General features: G+C 51.7%; 1 protein-coding gene across 3 annotated transcripts in view; it reads left to right on the top strand.

Annotated features, from left to right (window-relative positions):
- GFRA2 (GDNF family receptor alpha 2) overlaps nt 1-27,105 on the top strand; it is a 100,496-nt gene that overhangs the window by 8,567 nt on the left and 64,824 nt on the right. For 2 of the 3 annotated variants that reach the window (XM_011939796.1, XM_011939797.1), the window contains one exon: nt 4,632-4,715. The exons of the other annotated variant lie outside the window; for it this stretch is intronic. In XM_011939796.1, the coding sequence (XP_011795186.1) occupies nt 4,632-4,715 (84 nt within the window). The remainder of the gene's footprint in view (nt 1-4,631; nt 4,716-27,105) is intronic. 3 annotated transcript variants of the gene reach the window in all.

Genomic DNA, 27,105 nt, shown 5'->3' with positions numbered 1-27,105 from the left:
GCCAGCCATCGTATGGGGCAGGAGACCTTTCCCCTGGGCCCTCCTGCTGGAGGGAGGAGCCTGGTTAGGGAGCGGACAGGAACAGGGGGATTGGGAATGATGAATGCAGATGACTCTTTCTGGAATTTTAGTGTAAAGAGGAGAGAACAAAGGATGCTTAAAAAAAAAAAAAAGATGGGAGAGGATTGAGCAATTTAAAATCTAAGGTCGGACAGTAGTGATGGCGATGTTGCCATGAAGAAGACAGAAGGGTCTTCTGTGGAATGATGCCCTTGGGAAGGGGAGGGGCTGGGTCCAGGGCACAGAGTGGGCCAGGGGATAAGCCTTAGAACAGGGGAGCAATGCTCCCTCTAGTTGCTGGGAGGGAGGGAGGAAGTGGCTGCAGGTGTGAAGCCAAATAGACAGGGATCCTTGACCAGTCAGAGATGGCTCGAATATGTTCTAAATATAGGAATAAGAAATGCATATAATTACTACCATCATTAATAGCAAAGTATTCCTCATGAATCAGGCAGTGCCTTCTCCCTAGCAACCTGGATTCCTAGAACTAGCATGAGCAAAGGGAGCAATACTGTCCTGAGGGTACTGCACTCTATTCTTCGGGAGATAAGGCGCTGTCTTCACCCAGAGCCGGACTCTGTGGCGTACAAAGAATTAAAGCGCTCGATGCCTGAGCTGAGTAGTTTTGTTTCTTGTCTTCTTTCTGGCAGCCTTCAGTTTCCACCCAAGGGAGACTGGGCAGCAGGTTCGGGTGGGCTGCAGAGTGGACAGGGGAGGGGACAGGACAGAACTGTCAGCCAGAACAGCCGGGTTGAGCACTTGGGCCTTTTAGCACCAACAGCCCTTCCCATCTCACTGGCTCCCTCTGTATCACTGCATCAGGCCACAGGAGGACTGTGCCGATGGGATCCAAGGGAAATAAGCATGATGCTGTGTGCATTTAACTGCACACTGCTGTGTGGTTTTCAAGGCCGCTTGACTGGGAGTGCCTGACTGCAGATGGTTTCTCTGGTTCCACATCTTGTTTTTTTGAGACAGGGTCTCACTCTGTCGCCTAGGCTAGAGTGCAGTGGCATGATCACAGCTCACTGCAGCCTCCGTCTCCTGGGCTCAAATGATTCTCTCACTTCAGCCTGCCGTGTAGCTGGGACCACTGCAGCCTGCTGCCATGACTGGTTTTTTTTTTTTTTTTTTTTTTTTAAAGCAGAGATGAGGTCTTACTATGTTGCTCAGGCTGATCTTGAACTCTGGAGCTCAAGCAATCCTTGTGTCTCGGCCTACCAAAGTGCTGGGATGATAGGTGTGGGCAACTGTGCCTGGCCTTGAGTCTTTTTATTTATTTTTTAATGAGAACAGAGTCTTGCTGTGTCACCCAGGTTGGAGTACAGTGGCAAGATCATAGCTCACTGCAGCCTCAAGTTTCTGGGCTCGAGTGACCCTCCTACCTCAGCCTCCCGAGAAGCTAGGACTACAGGCACGTGCCACCACGCTTGGCTAATTTATTTTTTATAGAGGTGGGGTCTTGCTATATTGCCAGGCTGTCCTCGAACTTCTGGCCTCAAGCAGTCTTCCCATTTTGGCCTCCAAAAGTGTTGGGATTATAGGCATAAGCCGCTGCGTCCCGCCTGGTTCTAAGTCTTGAGATGGTTTATTAATTCATTTATTCAACAACCATCGGTTAAACACCGACCGTGTGCTTCAGAAGGTAACAGCACTGTAGGAACTGTGTTCCCTGTGCTGGCCAGCAGGCAGGTCGGGAGACCTTTCCTCTGGGCCCTGCCTAGAAAACACACTCTTACTTTTTTCCTTCCACAGAAGACTGCATCTTTTCCCCGTAGGGGAATTCCACCTTCTCCTGGGTCTTGGGAGCCCAGAGGTAGTTTCTGCCCAGGGCTGACCAGGGGAAGCCAGGAGGCCTCCAGGTAGTGTTCTTGTGAGTGGCGGGGTCTACCTGAGAGGTAAGCATCCATGGCCTGTTGAGCAGTCTCCCTGAGGGGGACTGCGAGTCCTTCCTCCCTGTTCCTTGATAACATGTAATAACCTGCTGCAGGCCTGGGACTGCGGAGAGGGCAAGAATCGCTGAGAGGAGCAATGTGTGTAGGTTTGGATTTTCCTTCTGATTCTCAGCCTCTCCTTGGCCCCTGCTGGTGGGCGTGATTTACCGTGGGGCTCTGCTCCGCCTTCTTCTGCTCCGTGGAACTTAGCTCTCAGTATGCAGTTGAGGTGCACAGCAGGTGCGAAGAGCCTGTGGCGGGAGTGGGGAGAATGGAGAGTGGGCTGGGGTAGGAATGTGACCTCAAGATGTGGCTGCTGAGCTCCTAGAGTCTGAACTGCAGAGGATCTGGTGATCATTCGGGCTCCCCACTACCATCTGGCAGGGAAACTGAGGCATGGGTGGGTGAGATAGCCTCCCAGGACACACAGCAAGCTCGTGACAGGACCCAGAGTGGGTCCCAGGGCTCCAACTCCTTATCCAGGTCCCTTTTCACTGCCGGGGGCGGAGATCCAATGGCTTGGGCCCCGTTTTCCTCCACTGCCACCTTTTCCTCCATTACCACCACCATTATTTACACAGGGGACTGTCACTGTTGGCTGCATGGGGACTTTGAGACCAGGTTTCGTGCCCTCTGCAAAGGTGACACTGAAATTCAGGGTCTTTTGGTCTGAAGATGAAGAGCAAGGGCTTCTTCCATTCCCAGAATCTGACATTCTGGCTCTGGTTTCAGTGGCTCATGCCTCAGGATTTCTCACTGATGAATTCTGCGGCAGAAACAGGCTACACAAGTTGACTTAAAGAGGCTGGGCCCCTCCAAACCAGTTCCGGAAGAGGCTGTTCCCACCCTGCCACCCCTACGCCATTAATCAGACTGGCCTAGCTCTACCTAGGCCCGTGGCCTATAATCCCAGCACTTTAGGAGGCTGAGGAGCATGGATTGCTTGAGGTCAGGAGTTCGAGACCAGCCTGGCCAACATGGTGAAACTCCATCTCTACTAAAAATACAAAATTTAGCCGGGCATGGTGGCAGGCACCTGTAATCCCAGCTACTCAGAAGGCTGAGGTGGGAGGATCGCTTGAACCCAGGAGATGGGAGTTGCAGTGAGCTGAGATCATGCCACTGCGCTCCAGCCTGGGTGACAGAGTGAGACTCTGTCTCAAAAAAAAAAAAAAGAAAAAAAAAGTCTTGTTTGGATTAGGCTGTCAGCAGATTACAGCTGGGCACCTGCTGTGTGTCCTGGGTGTTGCAGGGCATGAGGGATGCTCTTAGGAGGTGACTTGAAAGGTGGAGGCTATTCCTTATGCAGGGAATGTGCCTCCTTCTCGTCATTTGGGGCTGTCCCTTTTCCTAGGGGTCTGCCGGGAATAACAGGCAGCCTCCTCGCTTGGTGAGCCTGCAGGGGGCTAGTTGAGTCTCCACTTCCAGCCTCTGGGTGATCATATGCAGAGGGGTTGCAAAGCCCCTTTCAGATGCATGATACCTTGGTGCAGGTAGCCCTGAAGAGGCTGCCCCACCTGTGCTCACTCCTAGGCAGAGGGTGCCTGCCTGGGCACTGGGCCCTCCTGCCTGGATGGGAAATGAGTGTGTGAGGCTGTGGGTCATCACCTGTGCCCTGCTTCTCACTACACGCACACGCACACACACACACACATGCACACACACACACACACAAGTGCAGGATGAGTGATGAGCCATCAATTTCCCCTCGCTGATAACATCTCAAGAGGCTATTTTCTTTCCTGCTGAGGACTTAGCAGAGGAGGGTGGGATTCCTGACACAGTGGTGGGGTCTTAAGGGGAGCCCTGGGCCATCCATCCCCTGTCACTCACTTGCTTTTCCATTCCTGAGCCCCTGAGGCAACCAAAGCCTCGAGGAAAGGTCCAAGGACCTGCAGGTGGTGGGGAAGACAGGAGGGCCCTCCCCTGCGGGAGAGGGGTCACGCAGACTGAAGCTGGGGATCAGATCACCCACTGAGCGGAACTTCAGCCCCTCCAGCAAGATTCTCCTGGTGACACGACGGGAGGCAGAGAGGAAATTCTGTCCTCCTCAGTGACCTGGGCGGAGCTGGCATGGTGTGATGGGTGGAGCTGGCATGGTGTGATGGGAAAGGATGCTGGTGGGAGGGCCAGGACAGCAGAGTCTAGCTCTGGCCCTTCCAGGAGTAGCTGTGTGATCTCAGGCAGGTTTCTTCACCTCTCTGGGCCACCTCAGAGCCCTCTGTTGTGAAATGGGGAATGGTCATGGAGAACCCTTTGACTTCAAATCCTGTGATTGATACCCGGCCTTACGTGGGCCAGCATTGTCCCTTTTCGCCCAGACGCACCTGGAAGTCCTTCCAAGGGGGCTGGCCATGCATTCTGGTCACGAGAGAGAAGTGTCAGGCAGTTCTGAGCTGCTGTCAGGGAGCTTCTCCTCTAGTTGGGAGACAGACCTGCCCGGGTGAAATGCAAACATTTCGTTGCTAACGTGCCCTGGTCCTGCACTCTTCACTTTGGGAAGGGCTGCTCTGTCTCTTATCCCCTGGGTGGCACGAGCTTTCCCCTGTTAGAGAGCTTTCCTCCGGCAGAGTTGCTAAGTGCCGGCAACACTCTCACCCGGAGAAACCTGTGTCTGATGCCTGTTCTGTCTTCCAGGTGAGGAGTTTTACGAAGCCTCCCCCTATGAGCCGGTGACCTCCCGCCTCTCGGACATCTTCAGGCTTGCTTCAATCTTCTCAGGTAAGTGAGCTCACACTGGGACTTGGCCAGTTCTCTTGTCCCTGTGGCGTGGCAGATGGAGCACTGGGCTTGGACAGGCGTCCTGGCATCTGATGATGGCCCTGCTGCCCATCAGCTCGCCCTTAACAGTTCTGAGCCTCAGTTCCTCCTCTGTAAAGAACACGATGCCCACCTCCCTGGGTGCTTGTGTGGAGCAAGGTGTTGATGGAAATTGTCTGGTCAGCTGGCTGTCATGGGGTAGGGCTTGAATCTGGAACCTGGTGTCACCCTTCTATCTTACGCTTGTTCCCTCTTTCCAGTTCCCTGGCTCTCCTGCTTTGGAGCGCTTCCACTTGGTCATGTTGCTTACCCTGTCTGGGCCCCGGTTTCCTCAGTTGTGATGGGAGAGTACCGTCCTTACCTCATTGGATTGCTGTGAGGTCTAAGTGGGACAGTGGGTGGTGAAGTGCTCAGCACGCTGCATCAGTCAGCATCAGCTGCGGCTTGGTGTTGCTGGTCCTGTGACGATCTGTTCTGCCCTGGGTTTTCCCTCTCTCTTGAGGGCTCTTGTTTCTTGAACCACATGAAGGGAAGTGTCTGCAGGAGTCGCTCTGGTCCTCAGGCCACCCCCTGTGCCGTCCACCCTGGGAAGTGATACAGTCTGCATTGGGTTCTAGCTTTGTCTACCAGGCTCCACATGTAGGGGCCAGGTGAGCTCTGGGGGTCTTTCTTCTTGGCTTTGTTCTCTGTGGCATCTGGGAGACGCTGGGCCCAGGGCAGCCCACCCTGCCTGGGCGCTAGGGAGGGGCTTCCGGTCTTGGGAGTGCTCTGTGGGGGTGGGGGGTGAGCTCCTCTAGAGACTGGTAGAGACTGATGCTCCGGGGGTGGCCAGAGTGGGGCTTGATCTCAGAGATCTTTGAGCACAGGAAATCTGGTTTACAGGCAGTTTTGTGGCAGTCTTTGAAATCCTGTGGAGTTTCTATGGCTCTAAAGCAGGGTTTTCAACAGCAGCACTATTGACATTTTGGCCTGGGTAATTCTTTCTTGTGGGAAGAGCCGTCCTGTGAGTCTGAGGATGTTCAGCAACGTCCCTGGCCCCAATGGATTCCAGCAGTGCTCTTGCAAGCTGTGACAACAAAGATGTCTCCAGACAGGGCCACATGTCCCTTCAGGGGCACAGTCACTGCCAGTTGAGAAGCACTGCTGTAAACCGTGAGCTGAAAGCATTTCCAGTGGGACCTTAAGCCCTTTCAAATAAAGAACTCTCCAGGGCCATGTTTCTCAACCATTCTTTTTTTTTCATTGTTGTTTGCTGGGGAGAAAAAATAATTCTTCCTAACTAGAGAGATTAAATACCAAGGAATAACATTTTGTCTCGAAGGTTTGAGTTTTGGAGGACCATAAGCCATTTTAAGATCTCCTTTTTCTTTTCCTTTTTGCCCACTCAAGAACCAGCTTTTGCTCCCTTGAGGTGACGCCCTTCCATCCCGTGGAGGAAGCACGCTCTAGGAGATTGAAACAGGGATGATACACGTGTCCCTGGTGGGAGAAATCTTGGATGCCCAGGAAGGGAGGTATTGGCCAGGGGGTAGCCGTCTGGGCATGGCCTTGGGCCCTGGTGGTGGTTGGGGTGGTGGTGAATGGAGTGGAGACCTCAAAGTCAGCTGTGTTGAGCACCTTGCCCTGGGCTCTCAGCATCATAACCCCCCCGCCCCAGTGGGATCATAACAGAGGCTCTGAGCTCAGAGCAGCTTCCATGCTGGCCTTGCCTGTGGGCACCATGGCAGCTCTATGGTAAGTCTTGGCCAAGGGCTGGACTGGATGGGGTTGACTGAGAGTCTTTCCTGCACAGGCATTCTGATTCTTACATTTCCTGATGAGTTTTGCATGGAAATCCACTTTGGACCATTCCTTCTGAGGCAGTGCTCTGGGGCTCAGAAGCAGGTTGAAGACGCCATTAGCCTGTGGATGCTGTAGTGGGCATGCCCTGGTGGCCCCCATATGCACCCACGTTCTACTCTGTGTGAAGCTCAGGTACTGGCAGATGACTACTGTGTGCACAGGTGACACTGGGCTTCCCTCCAGTAATAAATAGCTTTGACTTGCTCCTGGATGTTGAAGCGCAGAGATCTTCACCTTAGCCCAAGCCCCTGCTGCTCCTTGGACTCACACTTAAATATCTTCCTAGCAGAAAATCTTTATGTAATGGACTTGACACTCTGGGGGACAGGATGTTGACAAGACAAATGAGGAAATTACTAGGTCTGCAGCTCACTGAATCAGCCTGCTTTCACCTGCTGCCCAGAGATAACTGGGCCCTACGCAACTCTGGGTTTCTGTGCTCCAGGGACCACTCCCTGCCATGAGGGCTGGGCTTTGGGGACTGTGCCGGTCCCTCCTCATTGCCTCTGCTGACTCTGCTCCACCCAGAGAAGCCTTAGGGGTGGGTAAGTAGGCAGCACTGTCTGGGGAGACTTGGGCACATAGTTGAATAGGGAGGCCCTGGCCCTGCTACAAAGAAACCAAGCTGGGGCTGGGCACAGTGGCTCACACCTGCCTCTAATTTCAGCACTTGTGGAGGCCAAGGTGGGAGGATTGCTTGAGCCCAAGAGTTTGAAGCTGCAGTGAACCATGATGACACCACTGCATTCTAGCCTGGTCGACAGAGTGAGACCCTGTCTCAAGAAAACTTCCCAAAACACACACACAAAAGAAACCAAGCTGGCCATGGTGAGGAGCTCAGCAGAAAGGAGGCGAGAACGGGAGCTGGGAGGCAGTTCCAGTGCAGTTCCCACCATAGATCACCTGTAGGGTCTTGGGCAGGCTCATTTCATGTGCCAGATCTTGTGTCTGAATGAGGACATGAGCTTGGAGCAGTGCTTCCCAACCTTTGTCCCATCAAGGCACACAGAAAATGGTGATGTGGCAGGGTGAGCAGACCAGCTTAGTGCTCAGGCCATCACGAGCCTCCTCCTTGTCAATATCCGGGCACACGTATCCCCCATCTGTGTGTGGTACGCTGGCTGCAAAGTCTTGTTGTGAGTAACCAAGAACCTGTGCTAGAACTTTGGCATTAAAAGGCTGTCACCCCGCAGGATTGCACGAAATCCTGTGGGAAGCCCCTCCCCACCCCCACTCATATTGCCTGCATGCTGCCCCCTCCACTTCTTTGTGTGGAGAGACTGTGGGTAGGGAGGGAGGCATGGAGTCTTGGTGGCCGCTTCTGGTCTATACTATCTCCAGGCGGGACACCAGGGAGGATGCTCCTGTGTCTTTGGGACTCAGTTGCTACTATCTGTTTACCAGCTCCTGTCTGTGAATTCAGGGCTCCGTTATAGGGGCCTCCTGGAATGTCTATTCTTCCTCATCTTTTTCTGTTGGGGTTCTCGGAAAGTCATACTGGGATTCTGTTGCAAAGAAAGCTGCCAGGATTCCTGCAGCACCCGCCAGTGTCCAGAAGCCTTGGGGAAGGGCAGCTTCTTCCATCCTCTCTGCCCAGTGCTGCCTGACAGACCCTGGACTCAGCGGTGGGTCAGCGAGTCCTGAGTCCAGGACCAGGTAGGGAGCAGTGTGGCTGTGATCTGAGTCACAGCGACAGTGATGTTAGACGTGTCCACATGTCCTACCCTCCCCTTGTATGTGGGAAGAGATTTCATGGAGAAGAAGTGAGTTTTGTCCTGTTCCTAGCAATTCAAACTGCCCTTGAAAGCGTGAGACAGTATTTAGGGAGGTGCCTGGAAGAGCACGGGCCTTGAGCCAGACAGTCCTGGGTTCGAATCCTGACTAGGCCTTTTAGGGGTGTGTGATCTTGCGGCTCACTATGGCCATTTTGAGCTGTGGTGCCTACGTCTGTAAGATGGACGTGTGATGCCCTAAGAGGGTTCGGTGGGAAGGGATGTCGGCAGAGTGCCCACAGCGCATCAGGGACTGAGCCAGCTTTGGCGCAGTGGGTCATATTCTGTCTGCCTGGGGTGCTCAGTGGAGGCAGAGGTTATTTAGGTGGGTGCAGGGGTTGAGGAGGTGAAGTGGAGCATCCTCCTCATCCCCAGGCTCCATGACCGTGTGACTGCTGAATCCCAACTGATTTCACCTGGGGAGGCAGGAGAGGGTGGAACCAAGGTGGAAAAAAAGGAAGAGATCTTTCAGGAAGAGAGAGGTTGCAGAGGGAAGGAGGACCTGGAAGGGTGGTGTGGAGCCAGCAGGGATGTGGGCCTGTAGAACTAGAGAGAGGTGGGTGGACGTCAAAGTGGTGATGAAGAGGACTGGGCGGGTTGGGCAGAGGCATCATCACCAATACTGGGGCCATGCCTAAGGGACGGGGAGAATTGGGCAGATGGCCTTGGCTGTCATCAGGCGCTGTGTCTGCATTCTCGTGAGGGGCAGGGGCTCTGGGGTCTGGCCATGCTGTGCAAGTGTGGCTAGAGGCTTGGGCATGTGGCATCCTTTCTGAAGCTGGAAGGGAACTTAGGGATCATGGAGGCCCACCCCTTCACCTGACAGAAGGGGAAACTGAGGCTCAGAGGGATGGCACATATGTCGATGGAATTCCAATCCCCGTCCCACCTCTGAAGCATTTCTCCTCTAAGCCCCAGTCCTGTTCTCTTGCCCAACCTGGGGCCAATGGCAACACCTACCTCTGAGGATTTTTGTTAGGACTCAATGAGATAGTGCGGGTGAGTGCTTGGCCTGAGCCTGGCATGCTGCTCTAAGCTGTGTTAGCTTTTAAAACATTAGTATGGACTGGTTTCTCCAAGGTCCAGTGGCAGGTTGTGGCTGGGCCAGCCTAGAACCCGGCATTCTAGAAACTGTGTGTGCCTTTGCTGATGCGTGGCCGCCTTTCACGCTGGGATAGTGCTTGGTGGTGACTGGAGTAGAGGTGATCAGGTGATTTCCAGAGAGCAATGGGCCCCTGAGGCTCAGAGGGAGCCTTGGGTGGGGGCGGCCATCACGTGCTGTGTTGTGACAGGGACAGATAGAGGCTGGTGAGTGGCCTGGGCTCAGTGGCCTTTGTGGACTGGAGGTGGAAGAGATGGCATTGTCTACCATGGTTGGCCAGCATGCGTCTGGGGTGGGCCATCTTGCTTGGCTGGAGGCTGGAGAGGGCCAGGGATGTTCTTGTTAGATGCTCCTGTGGTCCTTGTTGGAAGGCGGGCTCAGGAGAAGAGGGAACTAGCACTCAAACGCTACCCCTTGCCAAGAAGCCTTGCATACAGCCTCTGAGAGGTGACTGCCACCATCCCCTGGTGCCACAGCACTTTGTCCTTTACCATGGTGCTCGCTGCCACGTGTTGGGGGCATGTGTGCGATTGTATGTGTTGGTCTCTGTGTCCTGTGCAGCCATCACCCTCTGTGTCCTCTGCGTGTGTGACACTGTCCTTTGTATCTAATACACGGCCACCGAGGATCCTGGCATCACGGCTGGAATGTGGACTTTGAGACCGGCTAGTCCTCATTTTGAATCCTGGCCTTACCCTACTGTGAGAGCTCACTGGACCCGTTGAACCTCATGTTTCTTATCTGCAAGATGGAGCAGTCCAGCTGCCCTGGAAGCATTGGCACTCAGTGTGCCGGGGCACAGGAGCACCCTAGGTGCTGGCGAAGGGTCTCACTGTTTGCGGACTGGAGGGAGCTGATGGCTTTGCGAGAGGTGCTAAGCAATTGTGAGGTGTCACATGTGTGTGACATCTTAGGAGTATCTGGGGCATTGAGAAGGGGCGGGTCCTGGCCGGGGTGTGCAGGAATTGCTCATGGAAGGGGCAGGGCAAGGCAGGGCAGGGCAGGGCTGGGGCCAGACCTCGGAGGAACATGTTTTGTTCAGTAAATACTGAGTGCTTCATGTGTTCCGGAGATGGTCAACCACTGCTGTAAGAGAATCAGACCCGTGTCCTCACCGTGTGGTGCAACAGGCAGATACTCACTTAGGGACTCCCTAAGTGGCTTGTTTTCAGTAGCAGTGTAGACCAAGTGCTGCCCCAAGAGTTCTGGGGAGGCAGCAACCAGCAATGACTGGGGAAATCGGGAGTCTTGCAAGAAGCGAAAGTGCGATGTGGGAATGGTGTTCCTGGTGGCATCATGGCTGGGAGGCCTGGCCAAGCCTGGGGAGATGAAGGAACCCCAAGTCTTTTGAGCTTAGGGGCTCAGGGGACAATGAACAAGGATCCTTGTGGCAGACAGGACAGTGGCCTCTCTGGGGTGCTCCAGCCCAGGACTTCTCCGTGGTGAAACTCAGGATGACTGCCTGATTAGGGGGCTCGGGTCCCTAGGGAGGAGTTGGTCTGCCCTTGGTGTGGGGAGAGACTTATCCCTGGGCTCAAAAGTCAGTCCCCAGGAAGACATCCCTGTGGCCCTGGTGGGGGCTGGGGGAGGATTAGACCTGGCTTTGCTCGGCCAGGTGTCTAGGGAAGCCCCTTGCCTTCCCGGGGTCGGCTCCCTGTGTGCACCCCAGGCCTGGGGGCAGGAGACCTAGCCTTTACGTGGGCACCCCCTCCTCTCCTTGGGCTGCTGAGCAAAAGAATACAGGGTGAGGCTTTAATGTTTCAGCAGGTCGGGCTGGTGCCTCTCAGAGACCCCCTTCCGAGGCCACCCTGTGATGAGGTGGGGGCGCACGGGGCTGAGGGCAGGGAAGAACCGGAAGAACAGCGGAGCAGCAGCTCTCCCTGCCCCCTTCGCGGTGGCTCTGGCGATAAACTGCTTATCCTCAGGTTGTCTCCCTGAGCCGAATGCAGAAGTGTGTTATTTAAATTTCAAAATCACATTCTTCTTCTAACAGCTGTCAGAGGCTCTGAGTGTCAACGAAAATTGGGCTTTAGCTGCAGCTCTGTCACCTCCGACACCTCCCCTTTCAGGGAGAATTCATCTGATGGCCAGGGAGTGGGTGTGGGGTGCAAGAGAGCGGGGGCTGTGGGGACAGGGAGAGGTGGACTGTCAGGCGGTGGAGACAGGTGACTGAGTGGCTCTCACGGTGCTTGGGGCCGCCAGGGAAGGCAGCTTCCCTTTCCACAGGTGCCAGAGCTGGAGGGATCGACATTTTCTCTCTTCTGCTTTCATCTGCTCTCTCTCTCTGTCAACGCCAGTGACCTCAGGCTCTTGTCAGTGGGTAGAAGGATTTGCCGGCACTAAGGTGTGAGCAGGGTGTTGGTGACTTCATCTTTGGTTGCCTTTGTGTCCAAGTAAGAAGTTGCTATGAGAAAGACCAGGAGGGAACAAAATGTAGCGCCCCCTCCCACAACCAAAGCCTCTTTCATGGTAGTATTTCAGGTGCTGTGGTTGAAGTGAGATATTTTTGGATGAAGGTATTTTCTGGTACCCTCCAAATAACATCTTCCAGGGAGCCACCTGCCTGCTTCTCCTTCCATGTGTGGGGCAGGCCCCGCCAGCGGCTGGGGTGCGGGGCAGCTCTTGGCCGGATGCCCCTGCTCGGTGCTGCTCCTGAGACAGCGCTGGTAGGGCTCCGCGCTCCCTGAGCACGCCCTGGCTTCGCCATCAACTGCACTCACTCCGGCTCAGAAAACAGGATGTGAGCACCTGCCCTGGGCACTCCCCTCCAACCCGTGCCTGCAGGCTCCTGTAACCCCATGCTGTGCATGGTGAGCAACAGCAGGAGGGGGTCATTGTGTGATGGGAACACGTGTGTGTGTCTGGTGTGTGGAGAGTGTAAGTATGCATGGCATATGCATGTGGTGTGTGAGAGAGGCGGGGTGTGTGTGGAGATGGTAGATATGTATAGGCAGTGGTGTGTGTGTGTGTGTAGTGGTGTGTGATGTGTGTGAGGTGGTGTGTGTGTGTGGGCATGGTGATATGCGTAGGTGGTGATGTGTGTGTTTGTGGTGTGTGTGTATATGTGATGCGTGTGTGGTGGTGTGAGGTGGTGTGTGTGTCTGTAGTGGTGTGCGTGGGGTGTGTGAGATAGTGTATGGAGTGCCTGTGATGTGTGTGTGGTGGTATGGTGCATGGCAGTGTGTGTGTAATGTATGTGTTGGTGTACGTAGGTTGTGGTATGTAGTATGTGTTTGAGGTAATGTATGTGTGTCAGTGGTGGAGTGTGTGTAGGTGTTTGTGTGTGTAGGTATGTGTTAGCGTGTGTGTGGATGTGGGGTAATGTGTGCTGGTGTGTGTGATTGTGTGGGACAGGGTGTGCATAGGTGGGATGTGCATGAGGTGTGTGTGGAGTGCGTGGGTGGGTGGTTTGTGTGTGTAGGGCTGTGTGTGAAGTAATATGGGGTGGTGTGTATGTATGGTGGTGTGTGTGTAGGTGTGTGTAAGGTAGTGTATGGGGTGTGTGTGTAGTGTGTAGGTGTGAGGTGGTGTGTATGTAGATGTGTATGAGAGTATGGGGTGTTGTGTGTGTTGTGTGTGTAGGTGTGTGGAGTGGTGTATGTGTGGGGTGGTGTATGGTGTAGGCATGTATGAGGTAGTGTACGAGGTGTGTGTGGGTGTAGTGTGTGGAGTGGTGTATGTGTGGGGTAATGTGTTGTGTAGGTGTTTGAGGTAGTGTGTGGCTTGTGTGTGTGGTGTATATGTATGTGTGTGTGGGGTGGTATATGTGTAGGATGGTGTGTGTGTAGGTGTGTGTGCATAGGTGTGTGTGTAGGTGTGTATGGGGTAGTGTATGGGCTGTTGTGTATGTGGTGTTTATGTGTAGTGTGTGTGTAGGTGTATGTGGGGTGATGTGTGGGTGTGTGAGGTAGTGTATAGGGTGTTGTGTATGGTGTGTATGGTGTGTACATAGGTGTGTGTGGGGTGGTGTGTGTGTAGGGGTGTGTATGTATGTAGGTGTGGGGGTGGTGTATGTGTGGGGTGGTGTAGGTATGTGGTGTAAGGGTGTGTGCAGATGTATAGGGTAACGTATGGGGTGTTATGTGTGGTGGTGTGTGGTATGTGTGTGTGGGGGTGGTGTATGTGTAGGTGTGCATGTGTAAGGGTGTGTGTAGATGTGTATAGGGTAATGTATGGGGTGTTGTGTGTGGTGTGTGTGGTATGTGTGTGGGTGGTGTATGTGTGGGGTGTTGTGTGTGTAGGTGTGTATAGGGTAATGTATGGGGTGTTGTGTGTGGTGTGTGTGGTATGTGTGTGGGTGGTGTATGTGTGGGGTGTTGTGTGTGTAGGTGTGTATAGGGTAATGTATGGGGTGTTGTGTGTGGTGATGTGTGTGTAGGTGTGTATGCAGTAGTGTATGGACTGTGTGGTATGTATGTAATATGTGTCTAGGTATGTGGGGTGGTGTGTGTGAGGTAGTGTATGGGGTGGTATGTGTGTGGTATTGTCTGGTATGTAGGTGTGTGGTGTGGTTTATGTGTGGGGTGGTGTGTTTATAGGTTCATGGTGTGTATGTAGGTGTGTATGGGGTAGTGTATGGGGTGTTGTGTGTATGGCATGTGTAGGTGTGTATGGGGTGCAGGTGTATATGGGGTAGTGTATGGGATGTGTGGTGTTGTATGGTGTGTATGTAGGTGTGTGTAGGGTGATGTATATGTGGGGTGGTGTGTGTGTATAGGTGTGGTGTGGTACGTGTAGTGTGTGTGTGAGGTAGTGTAGGTGTGTGTGAGGTAGTGTATGGGGTGTTGTGTGTGATGTGTGTATGTAGATGTATGTGTGTAGCTGTGTATGGGGTAGTGTATGGGGTGTTGTGTGTGTTGTGTTGTGTGTGTGGTGTGTGTACATGTATATGGGATAGTGTATATAGTGTGTGGTGTGTGGTGTGTGTAGGTGTGTGTACACGTGTGTATGGGGTAGTGTATGGGGTGTTGTGTGGTATGTGTGTACGTGTGCATAGGGTAGCGTAAAGGGTGTGGTGTGTGTATAGATGTGTGTTTACGTGTTTATGGGGTAGTGTATGGTGTATTTGTGTGTCGGTGTGTATGGGGTAGTGTATGTAGTGTGTGTGGTGTGTGTATAGGAGTGTATGGGGTAGTGTATGGTGTGTGTAGGAGTGTATGGGGTAGTGTATATTGTGTGTGTGGTGTGTGTGTTAGTGTGTATGGGGTAGTGTATGGGGTGTTGTGTGGTGTGTGTACGTGTGTATTGGGTGATTTATGGGGTGTGGTGTGTGTATAGGTGTGTATGTATGTGTGTATGGGGTAGTGTATGGTATATGTGTGTAGGTGTGTATGGGATAGTGTATATAGTGTGTGTGGTGTGTGTGTACGTGTGTATGGGGTAGTGTATATAGTGTGTGTACGTGTGTATGGGGTAGTGTATGGGGTATTGTGTGGTGTGTGTGTAGGTGTGTATGGGGTAGCATATGGAGTGTGGTGTGTGTATAGATGTGTGTGTGTATGGGGTAGTGTATGGTGTGTGTGTAGGTGTGTATAGGATAGTGTATATAGTGTGTCTGGTGTGTGTGTGTAGGAATGTTTGGGGTAGCGTATGGTGTGTTTTGTGTGTGGTGTGTGTGTGTACGTGTTTATGGGGTAGTATATGGGATGTCGTGTGTGTGGTGTGTGTAGGTGTGTATGGGGTAGGGTAGGGAGTGTGGTGTGTGTATAGATGTGTGTTAGTGTGTATGGGGTAGTGTATGCTGTGTTGTGTGTGTAGGTGTGTATGGGGTAGTGTATATAGTGTGTATGTGGTGTGTGTGGCGTGTGTGTAGGAGTGTATGGGGTAGTGTATGGGCTGTTGTGTGTGTGGTGTGTGTGTCGGTGTGTATGGAGTAGTGTACGGGGTGAGGTGTGTGATGTGTGGTGTGTATGTGTGTATGGGGTAGTGTATGGTGTGTTGTGTGGTGTGTGTACATGTGTATGGGGTAGTGTGTGTGGTGTGTGTAGGTGTGTGTACATGTGTATGGGGTAGTGTACGGGGTGTTGTGTGTGTGTGGTGTGGTGTGTGTACATGTGTATGGGGTAGTGTAGTGTGTGGTGTGTGGTGTGTGTAGGTGTGTGTACATGTGTATAGGGTAGTGTACGGGGTGTTGTGTGTGTGTGGTGTGGTGTGTGTTTGCGTGTCAGTGTGTGGGAGTGGCTGTGGGTTTTTGGCAGTGGCCTTCTGTCTGAAGGGATAGGGAAGGAAGGGAAGAGGGGACAGGGAGGGAGGGGCCAGAGTGGCTCAGAACAGTATTAGCTCCGACCATCAGAGGAATGACCCCCCAGCCCCCTGTTCATCCTCTTAGGGGAGCTGTGGAAAGAGGGCTCAAGGGTGAACAGGGAGGGGCATTAGAAAAAGGGAGGCCATCTTTGCCTGATCAGCAACAGGAATGAGTAGAGTGCACTTGGTTCGCGTATTTGGGGCCTCCTGTGTCTGGAGGGTTCTGCAGTAACTCAGGGAGCTTAGGCTCCGAAGGAAGGTATGTGAATTCATCCCCAGATATTCGCTGAGCACCCTCTGTGGGCCTTGCCTTGTTCGAGGTGCTGAGGATACATCAGCGAACAACACAGACGGGTGCTGCTTGTATGGAGTTTATGTTCTTCTATTAACTGGAGACAGAGAAAAATAGAAAACAAGCCAACAAACAAATTAACAAGACATGTGAGATAGTGAAGAACGCCAAGCTGAGAATTAAAATAGCATGATGGGACAGAGGTGACTGAGAATGCCAAAATCTGACTCACAGGAAGGATCCAGCCATGGGAAGATCAGGGAAATGGCAGAGGGAACAGCTAGTCAAATGCCTGGGTGGGGTCCTGCCTGTGGAGGGTGGGACCCAGGGAAGCACATGTGGCTGAAACCTTTTATTTTAAGAGTGATGAGAAACCACTGGAGGCATTGAGGCAGTTGACTAGCACAGTATGATCTATGTGTTTGAAAAGATGACTCTCGCACTCTGGAGGATGGATCATGGGGGTGGGCACAGAGCAGAGTGGAGCCGGGGAGATCAGTTAGGAGGTTGCTGCAGACAGTCGTAGGTGAGATGGAGAGGATGCATGGGCTTGGAATATATTTTGGAGGTGGAGTTGAAGGGAAGTGGGATGAATTTATGGATAACTTGATATTTTGGACTTGAACAACAGTGATGCCATTTACTAGGATGGAGAAGATGAGGGGAGGAACAGATTGGGAAGTTCAGTGGGCAGAAATTAAGAGTTCTGTGTTGGCCGTTTTAGGGTGGAGATGCCAATTAGGTCTGCCCCCGGAAGTGCCAAGGACGCAGTTAGATGTAGGCCTGGAGTTCTGGGGAGAGGTCAGGGTTGATACATGGATTGAGAGTGATTAGCATATAGATAGTGTTTAAAGCCACGGAACCATGACATCGTGGAGGGAGGGTGTATAGTCAGGAGAGAGCGAGGCTGGGTCTCACCATCTAGTAGAGGAGGAAGAGCTAGCAAAGGCAGCTGAGACTAGGGCCAGAGAGGGAGGGAGAAATCAGTCAGCTGTGTCAGGGAAGCCAAGACAAGTAGAGGTGTCAAAAAAGGGGAAGTGGGCCAGGTGTAGTGGCTCATACCTATAATCCCAGCACTTTGGAAGGTTGAGGCAGACGGATCTCTTGAGTCCAGGAGTTTGAGACTAACCTGAGCAACATAGCAAAACCCCATCTCTACAAAATATACAAAAACTGACAGGCATGGTGGCACATGCGGGTGGTCCTAGCTACCCGGGAGGCTGAGGTGGGAGGATTGCTTGAGCCCACGAGGTCAAGGTGGCAGTGAGCTGTGATCATGCCACTGCACTCCAGCCTGGGTGACAGAGTAAGACTATGTCTCAAAATAAATAAATAAATAAATAAATAGATACATAAAGAAAAAGAAAGAAAGGGGAAGTGGTTAGCCTGGTCAGATGCAACCCAGAAGTCAAGGCAGTGAAGTTTAGAGAAGTGACTTTCTGATTCAGCGACAGAGGCATTGAGGCATGCCTCTGTCTCAATGCCTCCAGTGGTTTCTCATCACTCTTAAAATAAAAGGTTCCAGCCACATGTGCTTCCCTGGGTCCCACCTAGGGAGGACCCCACAGGCAGGACCCCACCCAGGCGTTTGGCTAGCTATTCTGTCTGCCATTTCCCATGATCTTGCTAAAATATCGTTCTTGGAGGGTGAGGTTGAAATGTTGATCTGGGGAGGATGGAGGAGAAAATGTGAAGGGAGCAGGTAAAATCAGCAACCAGAAATCTACTCTTTCAAGCTTTGCTAGGAAGGAGAGGAGTGAAATAGGGGGCTGGGCAGTGGTCAAGGGAAGGCTTTGCTTTTGGTTTTGTTCTGTCTTGAGAAAAGCAATGATGGTGGCACATTTGTAACTTTTGGGAAATATCCCGAGAAAGGGTGGAATTGAAGGATGTAAGCAGGAAGGGGCGATTTCAGGAGTGATGTCTTCAATAAGTGAGGAGGGATGGGTCCCTGTGGCATGCACCAGCACGCATGGCAGGGCAGCCTTTGACGAGGCTGGAGCTGGGTCCTTCCAACAGAGAGAAGGCAGAGCTGGGTGTCCAGGTGAGGCAGGTTGGTCACTGGTGGGTGAGAAGGCGAGGGCATTTCTGTCCGAATCTATTTTCTCATCAAATATGAGTTAAGGTACTATGGTCTCAATATTTGGTCCTGCTGCCCAACAAATTTATAGGTTGAAATCCTAAACCCCAAAGCAAGGGTTTTAGGAAGTGGGGCCTTCGGGAGGTGATTAGGACATGAGAGTGGAGCCCCTATGAATGGGATTAGTGTCCTAAAGGAGACCCTGGAGAGCTCACTTGGCCCTTCTGACAAGTGAGGAGGACATGGCCAGAAGACGACTGTCTGTGAACAAGCAAGTGAGCCCTCACCAGACACTAAATCCACCAGCACCTCGATCTTGGACTTTTCAGCCTTGAGAACCATGAGAAATAAATTTCTGTGATTTGTTTATAAGCCACTCAGCCTATGGTGTTTGTTATAGCAGCCCGAACAGACCAAGACACAAGGTAATTAGCTTAAGCAGGGGAAGGCAAGAAATGGCTGCTTTAAGGCATTTGGAGCTGGAGATTGGGACTTCAAAATGAGACCAGTCAGCCCATGTGTGTGTGTGTGTGTGTGTGTGTGTGTGTGTGTGTGTGTGTGAGTGTGTTACCTAGTGACCTTTGGCTGCTCAGGAGCCGGCATGGAGTTGGAGTGGTTGGGTTTCACTGGGGTTGTTGGGTTTTGGCTATGATGGAGTAAGAGAGGAGGAGGAGAGGGGCTGAGGAGCTCAGGGTGTTGCGTGCAGGCTGGGAAATGTAGGTTGGGTAAGAAGGAACTGAGGACAGGGTAGGGGGACGGGTGAGGGAGAGCAAGTGGCCGGGTCAGTGGGTCAGGGTCTGGGAGAGGTTAAGGGTTTACTGGAGTGGGAATTCCAGAGAGGGAGCTGGAAGGTGAGGATAGGGTGGCCTGAGGTTGGGATGTGTGATGTCAGCCTTTCAACAGGGATTTGGATGTTGATGAAGGTCAAGGTCAAGGATATGACTACGGCAATGGGGAGCTAAGGGTAGGAGGAGATCACTGGAGGCGGATAGAGTGTTGTGCAGTCAAACTGTCCCTGTTGCGTGGAAGCCTCTAGGAATGGTGCCTGGGAAGGGATGAACCGGAGATGGTGAGCCAGGTGTCAGGTCACTCCTGAGAGAGGGGAATGGCAGGGTTGGTGAGTGACAGCCTCCAGAGGAGTGGGGGCAGCTGATGACGTGAACTTCCTAGGAGGACAGATGGGGCAGAAATGATGAGGAGAAAGGAGATCCCCAGCCATCCATGAGCTGCCCAGTGGCCACTTCTTTCAAAATTAGGATGCTAAATAACAGAATCACTGATTTTACAAAATGCATTGATTTACCCAAACTAAGTCTTTGAATTGTTTTTCATAGTTTTAGAAATTAACATTTAATGGTTTTCATGGCTTTTGAAGATTTTTGTCAATGGTCTTCATAGCTGTATTTTAAGATATGTTCAGTTTTTGGGGAGCTAAGGGTCATGAGTTGATGTGGACTTCTTATGGTGAGAAAAGTATATTTCATAATCAGTAAACAAAAGTTTAGCTTGTGATGGGTGCTTCAAATCCTATGTCCATTTTCTACACCATCAAATAAAAAATGCTGAGGAAAGATTTAGGTTATCGCATCAATATGAAATGCCTCACATTTGGTTTTTAATGGTTACAAATACAAAATTAAACCCAACTCATCATTGTGGGAATTGGTGTGAGAACGGTAAAAACCTCAAATATTTAAAAAGAAAACCCAAATACCAAAACTATATTCAAAAGAAATAGGGCACTCAAAAGTGGTTGAAAAAATTCCTTTGAATGTGAAAGAATAGAACTTAAATTTTTAGTTGTCAGAACCACAAAATTAAGACTAACCTGAAATTTGAGGACTTGGAGAAAGAATTTTAAGTGTGGTTAAAATTTGACAACATATAAAATGCAGTTTGAAACGTTCCAAATTGATTTTATTTCAAATTGATGTTCAGTGTATTTGCCATTCGTCAAATTGATTTTTGGTGGGTTAACCTGCTTTCAAAAATGCAGGTTCACCTGGAGAGCGCTGGGTGGTCCCAGTGTCATGGTGGGGCTGGGAATGAGGGGAAAGTTCAGAAAGCAAGTTGAGATTATAAGGAAGCTTGAACTAAGACTTCCCAGGATTGATTTGAGGAGGGTGGGCACCCTGACCTACAGAGCAGTAGGGGACAAGGGTTCCCCAAAGGGTTCAGGTCCCATTGGATCCTTGGGCTTTGATTGACAACTGAGAGGACTGAGAGGCAAGACTCTGGGATTGGTCTTGTTAGTTACTGGGGATGGGAACACCGATGTATTGCTTCCAGCTAGATGTTGTGGTGCTCTTGGCCCCCACTCCCGGTGGTGAAGGGGCCCAGAAGGGAGGAAGATGCCCCGAGATCTTGCTTGGGATGGAGCAGAGGAAGCCCTGAAGATCTTTTGCTTATAAAGGGAAGACTGGGAACCGTTTTATCTTTTGCAGCATAGTGTGTAGAGGTCGGAGCACAAGGGACTGTCTTCTTTTCCTAGCAGGGCAGTGTAATGTGAAGGTAGCCTGAGAGGTGAGATGGGAGGGAGGACCTTTCCAGCCACGGGACACTTTATTTTTATTTTTATTTTTATTTTGTTGTTTAGACAGAGTCTCGCGCTGTCACACAGGCTGGGGTACAGTGGTGAGAGCCCTCAGCTCACTGCAACTTCCACCTCCCTGGTTCAAGCAGTTCTCGTGTCTCAGCCTCCTGAGTAGCTAGGATTACAGATGTGTACCATCACGCCCAGCTAATTTCCATATCTTTAGTAGAGATGGGGTTTCACCATGTTGGCCAGGCTGGTCTTGAACTCCTGGCCTTAAGCGATCTGCCTACCTTGGCCTCCCAAAGTGCTGGGATTACAGGTGTGAGCCACTGCGCCCGGCCAGGTGACACCTTTTTAAACAAGCATCATTGCCTGTGCACTAAGGGTTGGAAACTGTAAGGGGTATTTTCATTTCACATTGTCCCTTTTTTTCTTAGCATAGTCCTCTGTGTAGGCAGGTAGGTATTCTATCTCAGTTTTGCAGGTAAGGAAATTGAGGCTCAAAGAGGTTACACAACCTGTGCACACTTGCTCTGATAGTGGCCCAGCCAGGTCCTCCGTCTTCCCCACAAGCCACTGCTGGACCAGGGTCTCTGCTTTTTCTGGGACCCCACACTCAAAAAGGAAAGTTTCCATCTGTTTACTTGTGATCTCTCACCTGAGCTAGAATGTGAGCACCAGGAGGGCAGGAGACTTGGTGGTTTTATTCGTCAATCCAGGCTTACTTTCCACACAGTGGGTTGTAAGTGTTTGTTGCAAAAAATAAATGGATCTTGAGGGCAGACTGGGGTTAGATGCCCCATGAGGAGATCCAACATGAAGTGTGGAGGTGATGCTCATCCAGCATGAGGTGTGGAGATGACAGTCATCCAGCATGAGGTGTGGAGGTGATGGTCGTGGTGGCTTTAACCCTACAGGGAGGACTGGGATTAGGGGCAACTCCCTGGAATCTCTGCTCCTGGACCCTCCCTTTCTCTAGCTGCCCTTCCTGTCTTCCTTCCAACCCTGCTGAGAGTTTGTTTATTCTACATCTCATTGTGAGTTGCCCTTCCGCTCACCCTTATGCCCCTAATTATTTGGGGGTGTCAGTTGACCATCCTTCTTTTCGAAACTCTTGCCTTCCATGAAATCAGCATCTCTTGGTTTTCCACCAGCTCAAGGTCCACTCCTTTCCAGCCTCCATTGAACATAATGGAGCTGTGTCCTGACTTACTTCCTCTTCTTTGTTCTCATCCCCAACCTAGGGAGCCTCACTGAGTTATGTGACTTTCTACAGCCTCCAGTGTCAACCATGCCAAGTTTTGTGTCTTTAGCCCAGACCTCTTTCCTGAACTCCTGGCTTGTGGACCCTTCTGCCTATTCAACATCTCCGCTTTGACATCTGATAGACATCTCAAACTTAAGTCAAAAACAGAATGGTCCATTTCATTCTGCCTCTCTTCTTTCCAAGTCTTTTCTTTTTCATGAGATGATATCTCCATCTACTTGGCCTCTACTTGGTGCTTTCCGAGGAGATGACATCGAGTTGAGGTAGAATGACTAAAATGACGGGCAGTAATGGAGGCCCAAGACCTCCATTTTTGGAGGCTCCATTTTTGGCCCAAGGCCAAAAACCCAAGAGGTTTTCTTGATTTCTCTCTCTCCTCCCACTCAAAATACAAGCAATCCTGTTGGCTTTATCTCTAAATTATATGCAGAATGGGTTCACCTTTTGCCCTCTCTGCAGTCACCACCCCACCCCAGCCTCCACTAGCTTCCTGCTACTGCAATAACCTGTGACTGGTCTCCTTTTCTGCCTGCCACCCTCAGATATACCCTCAGTTCCATGTGTCAGTGAATGAGATCATGTGCCTTCCTCCTTAATGCTCTGCAGGGCTTTGCATTTTAGAATAGAATCTGAAATTCTTACCTGCCCCCCAAGGTCTCTCCTGACTGTCCCTCTCCTCTGACTTCTACTTCCTCTAACTTCTGCCTCCTCCGGGAAGCTCCGGCAACCTTACCTTTTGTTTTGACTAGGAATGTGCCAAGCTCATAGCTGTCTCAGGATCTTTGTGCTTGCTCCTCCTTTTGCTTGGAATTCCCTTTCCATGTTTTTTTTGTGTGTGGTCCATTACTGCCCGTCATTTTAGTCATTCTACCTCAACTCGATGTCATCTCCTCGGAAAGGCCCTCCCTCATTCCCTGGTCATTCTTTTTCTTTTTTTTTTTTGAGACGCAGTCTTGCTCTGTCTCCCAGGCTGGAGCGCAGTGGCGCGATCTTGGCTCACGGCAACCTCTGCCTCCCAGGTTCAAGCGATTCTCCTGCTTCAGCCTCTTGAGTAGCTGGGATTACAGGCACCTGCCACCACACTCGGCTAATGTTTGTATCTTTAGTAGAGATGGGATTTTACTCTCTTGGCCAGGCTGGTCTTGAACTCCTGGCTTCCACTGATCCACCTACCTCAGCCTCCCAAAGTACTGGGGTTACAGGCCTGAACCACTGTGCCCAGCTGGTCATTCTCTTTTAAATTCCCTTATTTTGCTTTCTTTAAATTTCCTTCCTTCCTCCCTCCCTCCCTTCCTCCCTCCCTACCTGCCTGACCTCCCTCCCTCCCTTTCCTCTCCCTCCTCCTCCTCCTCCTCCTTCTTCTTCTCTCTCTCTCTCTCTCCCTCTCCCTCTCTCTTTTTCTCTGTTTTTCTCTCTCTTTCTTTCTTTCTTTCTTTGAGCCTGAGCCTCACTCTGTCGCCCAGGTTGGAGTTGCAATGGTGCGATTTTGCCTCTCTGCAACCTCTGCCTCCTGGGTTCAAGCCATTCTCCTGCCTCAGCCTCCCGAATAGCAGGGATTACAGGTGCACGCCACCACTCCCAACTCATTTTTGTGGTTTTAGTAGAGACGGGGTTTTGCCATGTTGGCCAGGCTGTAACTCCTGGCCTCAGTGATCCGCCCGCCTTGGCCTCCCAAAACGTTGGGGTTACAGGTATGAGGCACTGCGGCCGACCTTATTTATGTATTTATGTGTTTACTATCAATCTTTCCCTCACTAGAATGAAAGCTGCAGGAGAGGGAAGATTCTTTCTTTCCTTCTCAGAGCTGGATTTTAGGGCCTGGCATGTAGTTGGTGTATGAAAATATTTGTTGACTGGCTACTAATGCAGGGACTCAGGTTCTACTCCGGGAGAGGTGGGTATTGTTGGGGATCTGTGTGTGTGTGTTCCTTGGTGTGCACACATGCTGTTGAGTTTGCACAGTACCAGAGTAGGCTCCTTTTAGCCTGCTACGGTGGACCTGTGGCTCCGGCTTGAAGGAACGAGGTGAGACAGCAGGGCTCTCCCTGGCCCTTCATCCCTCAGCGTCTTGCATGGTGTGTTGGGTGGGTAAGTGGGAGAGGCACAAAATGTAAGGGATTATGCAGTTCAAAACCTGTCATTATTCAGGTAAAGAAATGAGACTGAGGCCGGGCGCGGTGGCTCATGCCTGTAATCCCAGCACTTTGGGAGGCCGAGGTGAGCGGATCATGTGGTCAGGAGATCGAGACCATCCTGGCTAACACGGTGAAACCCCATCTCTACTAAAAATACAAAAAAATAGCTGGGCGTGGTGGCAGGCACCTGTAGTTCCAGCTACTTGGGAGGCTGAGGCAGGAGAATGGCATGAACCCAGGAGGTGGAGATTGCAATGAGCCATGACGGCGCCGCTGCGCTCCAGCCTGGGGGATAGAGCAAGACTCTGTCTCAAAAAAAAAAAGGTAATGAGACCGAGAGAGGCACAAAGATTTACCTAGGGTCTTCTTCAGCTTGGAGAAGCAGAGACAGAATTAGGAACCACGTTCTTTAACCCCTATTTAAGTAGTAGAGCTCTACATCTTGGCCCAGGGGCCAAGGGTGGGCTCAGGGACAGATACTGCAGCTACAAATGGGATGAGGGGCAGTTTCCTAGGAGGTAGGAAGGGTGGTTAAAACACCTGGGTCCCCATTGCCTGGGAGGCTTTACAGGATGGGGAGCCTCTCCTTTCTGCCCACAGGCTCATTTGTTATTGGAAAGTCTACCTTGAAGATCCTCTCTGTCAGGAGGTGGCAGAGGGGGATGAAACTGTTGGGGGGTGTGCTTAGATGACAATAGCTGGCCACAGACCATCTTCTGTGAAGGGTGGGTTTGCTAAATTGTGTGTTGGGTGAGGTGTGTGTGTGTGTGTTTGGGGAGTGGGCCAAGGGCAGCCCTGCTCCTCCCCTAAGCACTGGTTCTCAGTCTTTGGAAGGTGGCCTCAGAATCACAGGGAGCTTGTGAAATCCAGATGCCCGGGTGCTAGCCACAGAGCTCCTGACTCAGTGGGGCCTGTGAGTCACAAATGCACCAGAGGTCAAGCGCCTTTTCTCTAAACCAGTGACTTCCTCCTCTGAGTGCATTGCACACCACTGCTAGAATGGGAGATGGGGCCGACGAATACGTATTTTTATCTTTACTACATTCTAATGTGTTAGAAACGTTCAAAACCAATGTAGGTGTTATCATTTAGGATAAATCTAGATAGGTATTGAAAAATGTAAAAGGTGAGTCAATAAGGATTTAAACAGATTCATTATTTAAGAATTAAGGGATTTAGGCCCAGCGTGGTGGCTCATGCCTGTAATCCCAGCATTTGGGGAGGCCAAAGCGGGCGGATCACCTGAGGCCGGGAGTTTGAGACCATCCTGGCCAACATGGCAAAACCCCGTCTCTACTAAAAAATACAAAAAATAATTAGCCGGGTGTGGTGGCAGGCGCCTGTAATCCCAGCTACTCTGAGGAGGCTGAGGCAGGAGAATCGCTTGAACCTGCAAGGCAGAGGCTGCAGTGAGCTGAGATCATGCCACTGCACTCCAGTGGGTGACAGAGTGAAACTCCGTCTTAAAAAAAAAGCATTAAGGAATTTAAAGAAAAAATTAATTAAACGTCCGTAGTAGAGGTGGTACTGTTAATATAACCAAAACGAGATAGGAAACTGAAGTTTGGTAAACCCATCTCAATATAAAAGTGAAATACATATTTAAAGAATATGAGTTTAAAGAGCACTCATATGCTTGCCTGCTGGGGATAGGGAGTTCCACTGTCTGGAACCACAGCTCAGTGGTGCAGATGGGCTCTTGGCTCAGGGCAGCACCCCAGGAATTAACAGGAGAGGCTGGGCTGGGTGTGGCTGGGGCAGGGCTGTTGGGGAGGCTGAACTGCAGCCTCTGGTCGTGCATCCCCCAGCTGGCCTGCCCCTCTGCTGCTGGCTGTGCTCCCTGGCTGGCTGCGCTCCCCCGGCCTGGCCCTCACCCAGGGAGGAGGAGGGGAGGAGATGAAGAAGCCAGAGTGTCCCCCAGGGCCAGGAGCCGAGGGCTGGGAGGATGACTTAACTGAGGTTTTGGAGAAGGCCAAGTGTTGTTAAATCCCGCCTCCCTCTCCCTTGGGCAGCTGTTTACCATTTACTCCTTGGCCATCAAGGCTGCTCTCAGCCGGCCTGGGAGACCCACTGGGGCTGGCGCTGGAGCACGTGTTGAGCTCAGGCTCTCCAGGGCCAGCCCAGGCCTGGGATCAATTTCTAGCTCCCGAATCTCTCTCAGGTCTTGTGTGGTCTCAGCTCTCAGTGCAGGGGATGGGGCAGGGAGACGGAAAGGGCTGGGTTTCCTGAATCCCCATTCCCCACCTTGTGCACATTTTAGTTCAGGGGCTGTAGCCCCCGTGCCAGGCAAGGATTGTGAGGGGTCTTGGTAGGTGAGGTTTGTGTTTAGAATCCCCTACCTCCTTCTTCCCAGTGGGGACTCACCTTCCCGACTGGAGGGACAGGAGCCTTAGGGTGGATGGCAGGACAGTGACTGTCTTGGAAGGGGTGTGCGTCCAGTTAGCCTGCTGCAGATGGCAGTGGCTGTCCCTGTGCCGAGCCCTGACCCCATCATCTCCCTCATGATGAAAACACAGTGCAGGCTGCCTCCTTGGCGAGGTGCTTGGCAGAGCCTCAGAGCCCAGGCCCGCTCCTGGGGGCCTTTCTCCCATCATCCGGCCCACTTGAACCCGGTTCCTACCAGGAGGATTAGAGGGGGCATCTTCCTGGTAACCAGGTAGGAGCTGCGTTTCTCGTTATTTTGTTTCCTAGGAAATTTACCAAGTTTTGGCCCAGGAGTTTACATGTTCTGCCCCCTAGCAAAAGCTTTCACTATTCAAGCTCCAAATGGAAGCCACGGAGGCTATAATTACACCAGCACTAGCACAGGAACCTGCTGAGAGGAGTGGGAACGGAGCACCTGGGGAACCTGGGGGCAGCCGCAGTCCTAAATTAGCTGCCATTCCGCTTGCAGTTGCTAACCTCTTCTCTGGGGTCCCTCCTGTTGTCTCTCCTCCACCTTGGCCCCAGGCCGCTCCACTCCTCCAGCCAGCAGCCAGCCAGCCTCTGACAGGTGCATCTCATGGCTGGCTTGGGAGAACCTGTCCCTTAGAGGCAGTGTCCCCACAATAGCCCTTGTGTTGACAGGGATCCTGGAGTCCTTCTG

Source organism: Colobus angolensis, unplaced genomic scaffold (genome assembly GCF_000951035.1).
Source record: "Colobus angolensis palliatus isolate OR3802 unplaced genomic scaffold, Cang.pa_1.0 Scaffold184, whole genome shotgun sequence".
Lineage (NCBI taxonomy): Eukaryota > Metazoa > Chordata > Mammalia > Primates > Cercopithecidae > Colobus > Colobus angolensis.
This window is presented reverse-complemented; position numbering and strand designations above follow the sequence as displayed.